Source organism: Nerophis lumbriciformis, linkage group LG03 (genome assembly GCF_033978685.3).
Source record: "Nerophis lumbriciformis linkage group LG03, RoL_Nlum_v2.1, whole genome shotgun sequence".
Lineage (NCBI taxonomy): Eukaryota > Metazoa > Chordata > Actinopteri > Syngnathiformes > Syngnathidae > Nerophis > Nerophis lumbriciformis.
The window spans coordinates 25,874,999-25,887,500 of NC_084550.2; the positions used below are offsets into that span (position 1 = coordinate 25,874,999).

Here is a 12,502-nt window from a genome sequence, read left to right on the forward strand (position 1 = left end):
GGTGGGACCAAGTCATTGCTTTGCAAGTCACAAGTAAGTCTCAAGTCTTTACCCTCAAGTCTCGAGTCAAGTGCCGAGTCAAGACAGGGCAAGTCCGAGTCAAGTCCAAAGTCAAGACTGGAAAGTCTCAAGTCAAGTCCCAAGTCCTGCATTTTGAGTTTCGAGTCCTTTCAAGTCATTTAACCACAGACTAATATATTTACACAGATTGTGTATGCTTTTAAAACGCTGTATTTATTTATTAAAACAAGTGCATTTGAAATTGCAGGGAAAAAGATAGTGCTGACATTGCACTTCAAAATAGCACTATTAACCAGTCATTTTAAACATGTAACTCATTCCTTTACAGAATAAACACATTTGAAAAAAAAACAAGTGCAACTGTACTTATTTGCACAAAAGTGTTAACATTGTATTTCCATGGCATATTGCATTGTAACTAGTTCCACAGCAGTTTCTATCCTGTTCTTACCTTATCTCATTGATCTCATCTCATACTGTATGTGTGTTTATGTGTGCGTACACATGAAAAACATAACAAATATATGAACATAACAATGAATAGAGTTGTACTTTATAGATGTCAGGACCCTATGCAATATGTACACATATTCTTAATATAGTATACATTTTAACTGACCTTTATTTGACCATGTTTGTCTTTTTGTAGGTGGCTAAAATACGCGGTGCTGCTGACTGCCGTCTAACGTTACGTTACTGTGTGTGATACATTGACTAACGTAACGTTATGTATAGGTACCTCATGAAACCCTGCTTAAAAAAAAATCACTTGACAAAAAGTATGAATAAGGTAGCAAACTGCAGTGGACGCAACAGATTGCCGTGTTTGCAATGACGTTATAACCATAGACATCTTATAAGTAGACGCAGCATTGGTTGCTGTGACGTGAGCAATTTGGCCGCCATCTTGAAGTGCTGATGAGGAGCCGGCGAGCAGCCGAAACTGACAGATGACAGGTAGAAAACAAAGATAGTGGTGTTCACCGTTTTCCTGCTCAAATGAGCGGACTGTTGAAAATAGGAATCGGGGGATTACTTTTCACAAGTGAGATTTAACATTAACGTACTATTGGTTGTATTTTATGAAAATAATATTACCACAGAGTTGAGAAGGATCAAAGATCTTCAATATTTGTATGTGAAAATCACAAAGAAATCTTCTGGGGGAGGATGACGCCCCTACAGGGGTTTGCTTTACAAACTTTCAGCCCCACCTAAAACAAAATTCACCAGCCGCCACTGATTATGATGCATTCTCATTTTAGGCAAAGTATAAGACAATACTTTCTTAACAGTATAATTGTAACCAGGAATCAGTCTTCAAGTAACAATATTCAAATACTAACATTGTTGGGTTGAACAGAATTTGGTTTTATTCTGAATCCAGTGAAACAGATTGGTGGTTTTAGCTGATATGAAGACTTTCAGGTGTTTATATATGTTTAAGTATTTGGCAGACGCTTTTATCCAAAGCGACTTACATAAAATAATACATATAAAACAATCACTGCAAACATTATCATTTAAGGGAAGAATGTAATAGAAAATATCAATACAAAGTGTCAAGACAGAATAAACTCTCTGCTGCTGAAGCAACAGAGATACAGTCTATATGTCCCTAAGATATATAGATATCTAATGTATTCATACATTGTTTATGTAGGATACACACATATGTATATATAACCTAATCATATTGTTTCTTCAATTTAAAAATAGATTACCGTTTTTTTCCCCCTTCTCTGGGATTATATTCCCAGTTTTGATCTCGGACGTCTGGTCATTTATAGTGTATAAGAATATTATATTACTGTTAAGCAAACTATGAATAATAAAACACGCCAAAACATGTGTCTGTTATCATGGCTACACGTATGACAAAAAAGGGGGTGAAAATCAGTCGTATTCAGTGAGGTAAAATGAATTAAATGCGCTGACAGTTCATTGCTCCTGCCAAATTAATTGCACTGAGTGGAGCGGATCACCACTCCAAGATGGCGGCCACGCGCCTCGTCTGCGCCAGTAGGCAGTAGCGCTCCATGCTGCGTCTACTTATAAGATGTCTATGGTTATAACGTTAGCAGTGAGTTTGCAGCCTCACTGATTTAACTACACAGCAAATAAAAGTCACGTTACTTAGCCAATAAACGTTATCTTACATTCAGAACTTACCCTTTTTTGTGCAACTTCAAATGTCGAACGAAGTTGGAAGTTGTTGCGTCTCCATCTGTAATATTCGAACTGCGTGATTTGCATACCGCAATTCGTTTTTTGTTGACCAAGTCGTAGTTTTTATACCCGAACGAAACCAACTTTAACATAATTGTTTATCACTGGCACGTTGTTGGACAACTCTAGTTCATTGGTTGTCCTGCAATTTGATTGGATGAATGCTGTGTGATTAAAACAACGTAGTTCTAATTTGATTGGCTGTTGTACTGACAGCACACCAGCTGACAGGAATAACACGCTGATAGACAGACGAAGAAAATGAAAAATACGAAGCGCTCCCAAATAACTTTTTAAGCTTTGGATTTTGGGGAAAGTGGCAAGTCATGTCAAGTCAAAGGGCTCAAGTCCAAGTGAAGTCACAAGTCATTGATGTTAAAGTCTAAGTCGAGTTGCAAGTCTCTTCACATTTTGTCAAGTCGAGTCTAAAGTCATCAAATTCATGACTCGAGTCCAAGTCATGTGACTCGAGTCCACACCTCTGGCGCTCGGCTTCTAAAACTTACTGCTCATTTTCGTGTTGGAGCTTAAAAATGGAAGGTTCTGAATGATCATTTTTCCAAAAGTAATCATTGGCTCTCACAAAGTCTGCTTGATTACCGTAGCACTTTTGTTGATGGGGAAGGGATCTGTGGTGCCTCGTTATTTCTCAAAATAGCTCGGGAATCTCCGTAAGATTGATACTTTTTTGATCAAATCTAATTTACCCAAAAACCTTTAAAGTCTTTAAGTGTCATAAATCAGATATATATGATAATACTTCAATATAGAGGCCACTTGTTTTTACACTCTACTTGTAATTGAAATCTATTTTCGGTCACTGGATGATCAATTAGAATCCTGTCAAAACCTGTAGATGAAAGAAAGAAGAAAGTTCACCGTCTCAAACGTGTCACCATCTTTATTTGTGTGCCTCGTAGCAAATTAGAAAATGGACAAATATAAACAAAAACAAAAAAAATCCAAACTGTAGTAATCAGGCGGTACAAAAAGAGATGTCTTGAGGATTTTATTTTTTCATAACTTCTCTCGTCTGCATCTAGGAACAAAGGAACAATGAGTTTGATTAGTAAAACAAACAAACATTTATACAAAAGTTTCCATATAACACACTCGTCACTACATTAAATTGAAAAATATCAGTTAATGGTACAAGTTAGCCATACTATTTTAAAAATAACTGCTGACAAAATGCAATGAGTACACTCTGTGATTTTATCTTATTTGGTTTGGATGGTGAGAAGAGGTGTTAGGAAGGAGACAAAGCGAGAGTGGACGAAGGTTAACTTCCAGTTACATTTGACAACGCCCAAACTACTCGGAGGGGAAGCAAAGGAGGCGCAACCGAGAGAGAACGAGCTGGACTTCTTTTCCGCGCTGATATTCTTTCTGTTTGAACTTACTGCGTTTGTAGAATAAGGCCCCTTCTACACTAAGGTTATCCAGGGTAAATCCCACCTTACCTTATCCTTGTCCACACACACACAATGGTCGTTTAAGACCCCCTCCGCCAGCCGGTGCAACGCGATCTAGTTAGTACGCATGCGTCATAGTCACCTCCAGTGTTGCTTTGTGTGCAAGTTCTTAAATGTAACTTATCTGAACAATATCCAGTGTTGTGGTATTTTTAATTAACTGGAATCCAGTGTGCTGTGGGGCCCTATTGTAGTGAATCACACCTGAGACATCATAAATTAATCAAATATTTAATGGACACGTAAACAATGTGATAAAGAACATTTTACAACAATCAATCTAGGGATCTAGATATCTGGTCAGGACACTCCTCACTCTTTTGCCTTCACCTTCTTTGTCCATTCCTTTTTGGGGACTTTATATACTCTGGACCTAGACGTTGAGTCCGCAACATACATGGCAGACAATAACTGGTACAGTCTGCTTTGCCAGTCCAAAAGCATTCGCCATTTTCCATAGTCTTCAGGTAATACAAAAGCACACGCTACCCTTTTTATCACATCCACGGGAGCCCGTATTCTCCTTGTCTCTCCTTCTACAAATGGACAAAGTTTTTCGCTAAGTAAAATCACAGCTGACCCGGACATTGGAAAGTTCTCTTGCCGTCTGAGAAGTGTTGTATCCCAAATAGCTGCAATGGCTTTCTCTTAAGGTATTCATGTGTGATCCCCACAAGCGTCAGTACATGTAGAAGAAGGAGAAACAAGGACATGTCTGGATGACTCGCCTCCATATTTCCAGTGGTTAGCTTTGAAACCGCTTTATTATGAAGCTGGCTGTTGCGCGTTCTTTCTGACGTCACTTCCTCTCCGAACTCAGTTTGTAAACGATCAATGAGTCCATGCAAAGCCAAGAGCCGCAGATTCAAGAAATACACGGCGCACTTACCCGTGTGAAAAACTGTCCCGAGGAGGGGAACCTCAAACGATGGTTTAGTGTGGCTGAAACGGGGCTTAGGCTAAATAATTATTTGTTTAAGGGGTGTAGACATGCCCTTAGGTTAACTTCCAGTTACATTTGACAACCCCCAAACAACTCGGAGAGAGAACGAGCCAGACTTTGTTGGGCACGGCCTTCTTTTCAGCGCTGGTATTGTTACTGTTTGTACTTATAAATAAATAGCTCATCTTCAACACTAGTCTACTCGCCTAATTCAGACAAGACATCAAAACAAAATCAATTACATGTCAAGACTACTTACCTAGACGCTGATTTTTACCTTATTCTTACTCCCGCCTTGAAAAAAGGCATCACCATTTAGGCTATGTCTACACTAAGACCGGATAACCCCTTAAACGAATAATTATTTAACCTAAGCTTTGTTTAAGCCACACTAAACCAGCGTTTATGGTTCCCCTCCTCAGACAATTTTTTACACGGGTAAGTGCGCCGTCTATTTCTTGAATATCCGGCAATAGCTTTGTATGGACTCATTGATCGTTTACAAACGGAGTTCGGAGAGGAAGTGACGCCAGAAAGACCACGGCCCACACAGGAAGTGACATCAGAAAGAACGCGCCACAGCCAGCTTCATAACAACCCGTTCAGTAACTCGGCGGAAACCACTGGACAGATGGAGGCGAGTCATCCAGACATGCCCGTGTTTCTCCTCCTACATGTACAGACGCTTGTGGAAATCACACATGAACACCTTAAGAGAAGGAAACGGGCGATTGCAGCTATTTGGGATACAACACTTCTCAGACGGCAACGTTGAGCGACAGTTTTGGATAAGGCCTGAAAGAACGGCAGCCTGTTGGGATATGTTTGTCACCGAGTGTGTTGTGTCCGAGGAACGACAAGAGGACTTTCCAATGTCCAGGTCAGCTGTGATTCTACTTAGTGAAAGACTTTGTCCATTTGTCGAAGGAGAGACGACAATGCGGGCTCCAGTGGACAAGGGAAGACTACGAAAAACAGCGAATGCATTTGGACTGGCAAAGCAGACTACTACTAGTTATTGTCCATGATGTAAGTCGAGCGATTACTCAACGTCTAGTTTTGTACTCCGTAACTATTGTGACAAAACGAGAGCTGAGCCACCTACCGAGCTATCTACATTCCTACTCTCACCTATGGTCATAAAGTGTGGGTCATGACCAAAGCGGCCGAAATTAGTTTCCTCAGAAGGGTGGCTGGCATCTCCCGTAGAGATAGGGTGAGAAGTTCAGTCACCCGAGAGAGACTCGGAGTAGAGCCGGTGCTCCTTCGCTTAGAAAGGAGCCAGCTTAGGTGATTCGGGCATCTCGTGCGGATGCCTCACGAGCGTCTCCCTAGGGAGGTCCTCGTTGCACATCCCACTGGGAGGAGACCCCGGTGAAGGCCAAGGACCAGATGGGGGGGAATTACATCTCCTCTCTGGCCTGGGAACACTTCGGGATCCCCCAGGAGGAAGTTTCTAATGTTGCTCTGGAGAGGGAAGTCTGGGGGTCTCTGCTGGAGCTGTTGTCCCCACGACATGATTCCGGATAAGCGGTTGAAGATGGATGGATGGAACTATTGTGAAGCCATGATGTGGTTGCGTCTGCAAGTACGACCGCCAATTTCAGCCTACATGCACAGTGTCCTGTTGTTGTTCTTTATCACATCATTTACTTTCACCCGTCCATTATGATGGCTCAGGTGTGAGTGACTACAATAGTCTAACAGCTGCTGATGGTGAGTCAAGCAAGGTTTACTGTTCAAAGAAACGTGGCAATAGTCTACATTGAAACACAGGGTAAGGATACACTTCCAGGTCAGAGGTGACTATGGCGCATACGTACTAGGTTGCGTTACGGCTGCGGACGGAGTCTTAAACGGTGGCATTGTTGTGTGTGGCCACGGGTAAGGTTAGGTGGGATTTACCCTGGATAACCTTAGAAGGGGCCTTAGTTCCATCGAATCTCCCGATCACGGTAAATGTATCGGCTTGGAAAGACCGCGTTAAAATACACACCTTCCACAGAGGGGCTGCTGTCAGGCAAATTAACGGCTCTTCAGCCAATGAAGTTCATGACGACAAGATGCAGGACGGTGTGAGCGAACAGAAAGTCGGCAAAGGCTCTCTCCGGTGAGATGGACAGGAAGTCCCCTTTGTTCTGTGGGTTGATCTGGATACGAAGACATACTAAACACAACACATACAACATCAGCATCATATATAATGTATGGGTATGTACACACTTACATAAAACACAGGCCAAGTCCCTCCTTACTTAGTTTATTTAGTACTCACACTTGCAATACTATCATGCTATGCTTCAAAACGGAACAAGACCCCAAAACGGAAAAACAAATACTACCGTATTTTCCGGACTATAAGACGCTACATTTTCCTACGCTTTGAACCCTGAACGGTGCGGCTAATTTATTATTTTCCTTCGCTAATGGTTGTGAAAGGGTGAGAAGATGTGTTACCGTCTGCGCTATGGCGCCATCTTTTGGACGAGTTTGCTCACTGCAGGCGCCTACGGTATTTCCTTCTGTTTCATGAACCAGTACTACAAGTGTCGTTCTGTCTACTCGTATGGTTTCTTCATTCACCACTCCATGCATTGATTGATTGATTGATTGAAACTTTTATTAGTAGATTGTAGATTTTCACCCATTTACACTTTTGGTATTCGAAGTATTTTCTGTCTCTGTCTTTTATGGCAGCTAATATGTTTGGATTCATCCATGGTTCAGAGCGGGCTTTGAACCTGACTGTTCTCACGGGAGCCATATCATTTACTATCGCTAGGAACGCTGTTTTGAAGCGATCCCAAGCATATTCGACCAGGTTGCTCGTGAGCACAGGGGACCAGTCCCACTCACCTAATTTAAGGTTGAAATTATCACTGGAGTATGTTTTAAGGGATCTGGATTGAGCGGTTATGTGACCATTGGCTTTGGGTTTAGTTATTTTGCGGGTGCAGAAGGTTAGATAGTGGTCACTAAGACCACAGATCATGACCCCACAATTTTTTATGTTATGCCGGTCTGATGTGAAAATGAGATCTATGGTTGATTGGGTGGAATCACACACACCTTTGTGGGTAGTGTTATTAGCTGGGAGAGGCCGTGCAGATTACAAAGCTTGCTGTAAGATTTGAAGACAGGCGCATCTCTGCGTTGAATATCTGTGTTCAGATCTCCAGTTATAATTTTCTCCACGTTGTCTACACCAGCTAAGCACTCCTCGAACGCACCATAGAAATCTATGCAACCTTTGAATTTTTTTACAATATAACTAAAACCGATTCATAATTACTAAACAGTCCCATTTTTTAATAGTAGCGTTTCCGTGCGTATTTGTACGTGCTATCGTAATGTAATCACGCTAGCGTCGTGAGCATTAGATAATATGCTACCACATTAGTGTTATGATTGACATACAATGGCATTCTTTTTGTACTGTTTCAGTCTCACAATCTCCTCCAACATATACGGCAACAACATGCCGTGACCGACCTTGACTTTTCACTTGTTAATGGAGTAGGGATGGGTGGAGGAGTTCAAGTACCTCGGAGTCTTGTTCACGAGTGGGGGAAGAGTGGATGGTGAGATCGACAGGCGGATCGGTGCGGCGTCTTCAGTAATGCGGACGCTGTATCGATCCGTTGTGGTGAAGAAGGAGCTGAGCCGGAAGGAAAAGCTCTCAATTTACCGGTCGATCTACGTTCCCATCCTCACCTATGGTCATGAGCTTTGGGTTATGACCGAAAGGACAAGATCATGGATACGAGCAGCCGAAATGAGTTTCCTCCGCCGGGTGGCGGGGCTCTCCCTTCGTGATAGGGTGAGAAGCTCTGTCATTCGGGAAGAACTCAATGCTCCTCCACATGGAGAGGAGCCAGATGAGGTGGTTCGGGCATCTGGTCAGAATGCCACCCGAACGCTCTCCCTAGGGAGGCGTTTGGGGGCACGTCCGACCGGCAGGAGGCCAAAGGGGAAGACCCAGAACACGTTGGGAAGACTATGTATTCCCGGCTGGCCTGGGAACGCCTCAGGATCTGGTCATGAGCTTTGGGTTATGACGGAAAGGACAAGATCACGGGTACAATCGGCCGAAATTAGTTTCCTCCGCCGGGTGGCGGGGCTCTCCCTTAGTGATAGGGTGAGAAGCTCTGTCATTCGGGAGGAACTCAATGCTCCTCCACATGGAGAGGAGCCAGATGAGGTGGTTCGGGCATCTGCTCAGAATGCCACCCGAACGCCCTCCCTAGAGAGGCGTTTGGGAGCACGTCCGACCGGCAGGAGGCCAAAGGGGAAGACCCAGAACACGTTGGGAAGACTATATCTTCCCGGCTGGCCTGGGAACGCCTCAGGATCTGGTCATGAGCTTTGGGTTATGACGGAAAGGACAAGATCACGGGTACAATCGGCCGAAATGAGTTTCCTCCGCCGGGTGGCGGGGCTCTCCCTTAGTGATAGGGTGAGAAGCTCTGTCATTCGGGAGGAACTCAATGCTCCTCCACATGGAGAGGAGCCAGATGAGGTGGTTCGGGCATCTGCTCAGAATGTCACCCGAACGCTCTCCCTAGGGAGGCGTTTGGGGGCACGTTCGACCGGCAGGAGGCCAAAGGGGAAGACCCAGAACACGTTAGGAAGACTATGTCTTCCCGGCTGGCCTGGGAACGCCTCGGGATCTGGTCATGAGCTTTGGGTTATGACCGAAAGGACAAGATCACGGGTACGAGCGGCCGAAACGACTTTCCTCCGCCGGGTGGCGGGGCTCTCCCTTAGAGATAGGGTGAGAAGCTCTGCCATCCAGGAGGAACTCAAAGTAAAGCCGCTGCTCCTCCACATGGAGAGGAGCCAGATGAGGTGGTTCGGGCAATTTCTGCTCAGGATACCACCCATACGCCTCCCTAGGGAGGTGTTTGGGGGCACATCCGACCGGCAGGAGGCCAAGGGGGAAGACCCAGGACATGTTGGGAAAACTATGTCTTCCCAGCTGGCCTGGGAATGCCTCGGGATCCCCCCGGGAGGAGCTGGACGAAGTGGCTGGGGTGAGGGAAGTCTGGGCTTCTCTGCTTAGGCTGCTGCCCCCGTGACCCGACCTCGGATAAGCGGAAGAAGATGGATGGATGGATATTTATTAATATCATATTGATATATATAAGTTGATGAAGAGACAATTCTACTTCCGTACATGTCAACCGCATGTTAGAATAAAAATGCATTGATGTTTGTTGATGTTTAGCGTGCTAATGCTAATTGCTAACTTTCACAAGAGCACACGTTAGCACTGTTGTTTTTAAAGCCTGACTCGGCATTCAGGGATGAATTGTTTACTCTCTCCGGTGACTTTGAACTCACCAGCGAGGATGAAGGAGCCCACGCAAGAGATGAAGCCCGACAGAAAGCTGTTGAAAGGGAAAGTTCCGACCAGCAGACAGTAGAGGAACTGCAGCACTCCCGTCAGCAGAATGTACAACAAATACGCGTCCACCACTTTCAGTTTGTTGGACGTGGAGGTGGTGTATTCTTCCAGGAACCGAGAAATCACCGACAAAACCGACGCCGACATTATTGCGGCGTTATTTGGGGTATAAAGCTACACCGGTAAGACAGCGCTGTTCTAGCGGATGAGTGACGTGTCCGTAAAAACCGGAAGCAGTGACGTGTGCAACATCAAATGTATTCCGGTCAAGCTTTATTTATCTTTTTATGTTTTAATGAAACAAAATAAACATATAAAAATTAATCATTACCACGTAGATTTATAGTTGTAATTACTGCTAGCGCATTTATTTTTCAATACATTATGAGAGTGAAATGCATTGCTTGTTTTTTCCTCACAAACGTTAAAGTTATTTGTGGAATAGTGAAGAAGAATAGCTTTGTTTTTAAATATCGATATTTATATATATACTTTTTTCTCATTTTTTAAATAATTTTTAAAATTACGGTTTTAGTCGGAAATGACAAAACAAGCGAATCCGGATTAACCCACTTCCGGTAAAGCTTTTATTTTTGTGTTCTAATGAAACAAAATAAACATCTAAAAAAACCCATGGCATTATTATCACGTAGATTTATAGCTTTAATTACTGATAGCGCAATTTTTTATTTTTTATTTTTTTTTATTATGACAGTGACAAGCGTTGCTTGTTTTTTGTCCACAAACGTTAAAGTTATTTTTTGGAAAAGTGAAGAAGAATGGCTTTGTTTTTGAATATCCATATTTATGTATTGACATGTTTTTAAATAATATTTAAAATTACGGTTTTAGTCGGAAATGACAAAACAAGCGACTGCGTGTGCAACATCAATTGTATTCCGGTCAAGCTTTTTTTTTTTTTCCCCCTGCTCTAATGAAACAAAAAAAAAACATATATAAAAAACAACATGGCATTATTATCACGTATATTTAAAGCTTTAATTACTGCTAACGCATTTTCCCCCCCCAATTAATTATTCGAGTGAAATGCATTGTTTTTTTTACCCTACAAACGTTAAAGTTATTTGTGAGAAAAGTGAAGAAGAATGGCTTTGTTTTTAAATATCGATATTTATATATTTACATGTTTTTAAATATTTTAAAAAAATTACAGTTTTAGTCGGAAATGACAAAACAAGCGAATATGGCTACGTGTGCAACATCAATTGTATTTCGGTCAAGCTTTTTTTTTTCTGTTCCTAATGAAACAAAATAAACATATAAAAATGTATCATTAAAACATAGATTTATAGGTTTAATTATTGCTAGCGTATTTATTTTTCAATACATTATGAGAGTGAAATGCATTGTTTTTTCCCCCACAAACGTTAAAGTTATTTGTGGAATAGTGAAGAAAGAATGGCTTTGTTTTTTTAAATATCGATATTTATATATTTGCATGTTTTTAAATATGTTTTTAAATTACAGTTTTTAGTCGGAACTGACAAAACAAGCATATCCGGATCAGCCCACCAAAGACGTGCACCGCTGTTTTGTACTGTTTTTGTACTTATTTTGTACTTATTTTGATTATTATTATTCCTCAATTATTTGTAAATGTTGCAATTTGTAAATAAAGGTTTATAAAATTAAAAAAACAAAAATACAAACAATGCACCGAGGAGAAAATTGACGTCCCACTCTGCCACTATTTAAATATTACGCTTCTTAACTATTAAAATAACTCAAAAAAATGCAGCTCATTAAAAAAAAGAGTCGACTATTAAAATCTGCACTTGGAACCATTCAAGCCCAATAGTTTGCTTTGATTGACGTTTTAGTTGTCACACCAAACGTTTACTACATCCGCCATACTTCCGGAATATTTCACATATTTGTGATTAATTTACTTCTGGATTTGGAGATTTCAAAATGTTAAAATCGCGGAGTAACATTTTGCCATTTCATTTTTCTAATTTGTTCACGTTTATTTATTTTTAAATTTATTTATTTTCTCGTCGGGTGAGCCGTCGCGTCATATTGGTAAAATCTTTGTACTCGGTCAGCTGACCAAAGAATGTGCGAGTTACAAAACATTGCAGTCGCTCTGCTCGGTGCTCGCGGTACGGAGGGAACCACGATTGTATGTCGAGGGTCGTCTTACCGTATGTCGTCACCGGGATAGTTCGATGAATGGATCCGACCGCCGCTACTGAGCCGCCGGTGCAAAGCGACTACGAGCCGGAGTAAGTCTAACATGGGAACGTCTCAGGTACACCAGGCTCGGTGACGTCATCCAAATACTTGTTTTTGTCGAGATATTGGGAACATTTTGATTAAATGTCACTTTTTGTAACAACGAATACGAACACGATACCATTAGAATCGGGTTAAGTTGATGGTAATAATACACATACATATATACAC

At 42.0% G+C, this 12,502-nt stretch overlaps 2 protein-coding genes across 3 annotated transcripts in view; one reads left to right on the forward strand and one right to left on the reverse strand.

Annotated features, from left to right (window-relative positions):
- Nucleotides 1–3,133: 3,133 nt before the first annotated feature.
- On the reverse strand, nucleotides 3,134–10,318 carry dad1 (defender against cell death 1). Its single transcript, XM_061936054.1, has 3 exons — nucleotides 10,012–10,318; nucleotides 6,665–6,835; nucleotides 3,134–3,289 (listed from the first exon to the last, which is right to left on the reverse strand). The coding sequence occupies exons 1-2, from the start codon at nucleotides 10,220–10,222 to the stop codon at nucleotides 6,705–6,707; spliced, it is 342 nt and encodes a 113-aa protein (XP_061792038.1). The 5' UTR covers nucleotides 10,223–10,318; the 3' UTR covers nucleotides 3,134–3,289; nucleotides 6,665–6,704.
- Nucleotides 10,319–12,030: 1,712 nt separating this feature from the next.
- abhd4 (abhydrolase domain containing 4, N-acyl phospholipase B) overlaps nucleotides 12,031–12,502 on the forward strand; it is a 22,476-nt gene continuing 22,004 nt past the window's right edge. Inside the window, exon 1 of one of the 2 annotated variants that reach the window (XM_061936034.2) lies at nucleotides 12,031–12,321. In XM_061936034.2, the coding sequence (XP_061792018.1) occupies nucleotides 12,269–12,321 (53 nt within the window). In that variant the 5' untranslated portion in view covers nucleotides 12,031–12,268. Of the gene's footprint in view, nucleotides 12,348–12,502 lie in introns of both variants that reach the window. The other variant, XM_061936043.1, reaches the window with a different exon arrangement.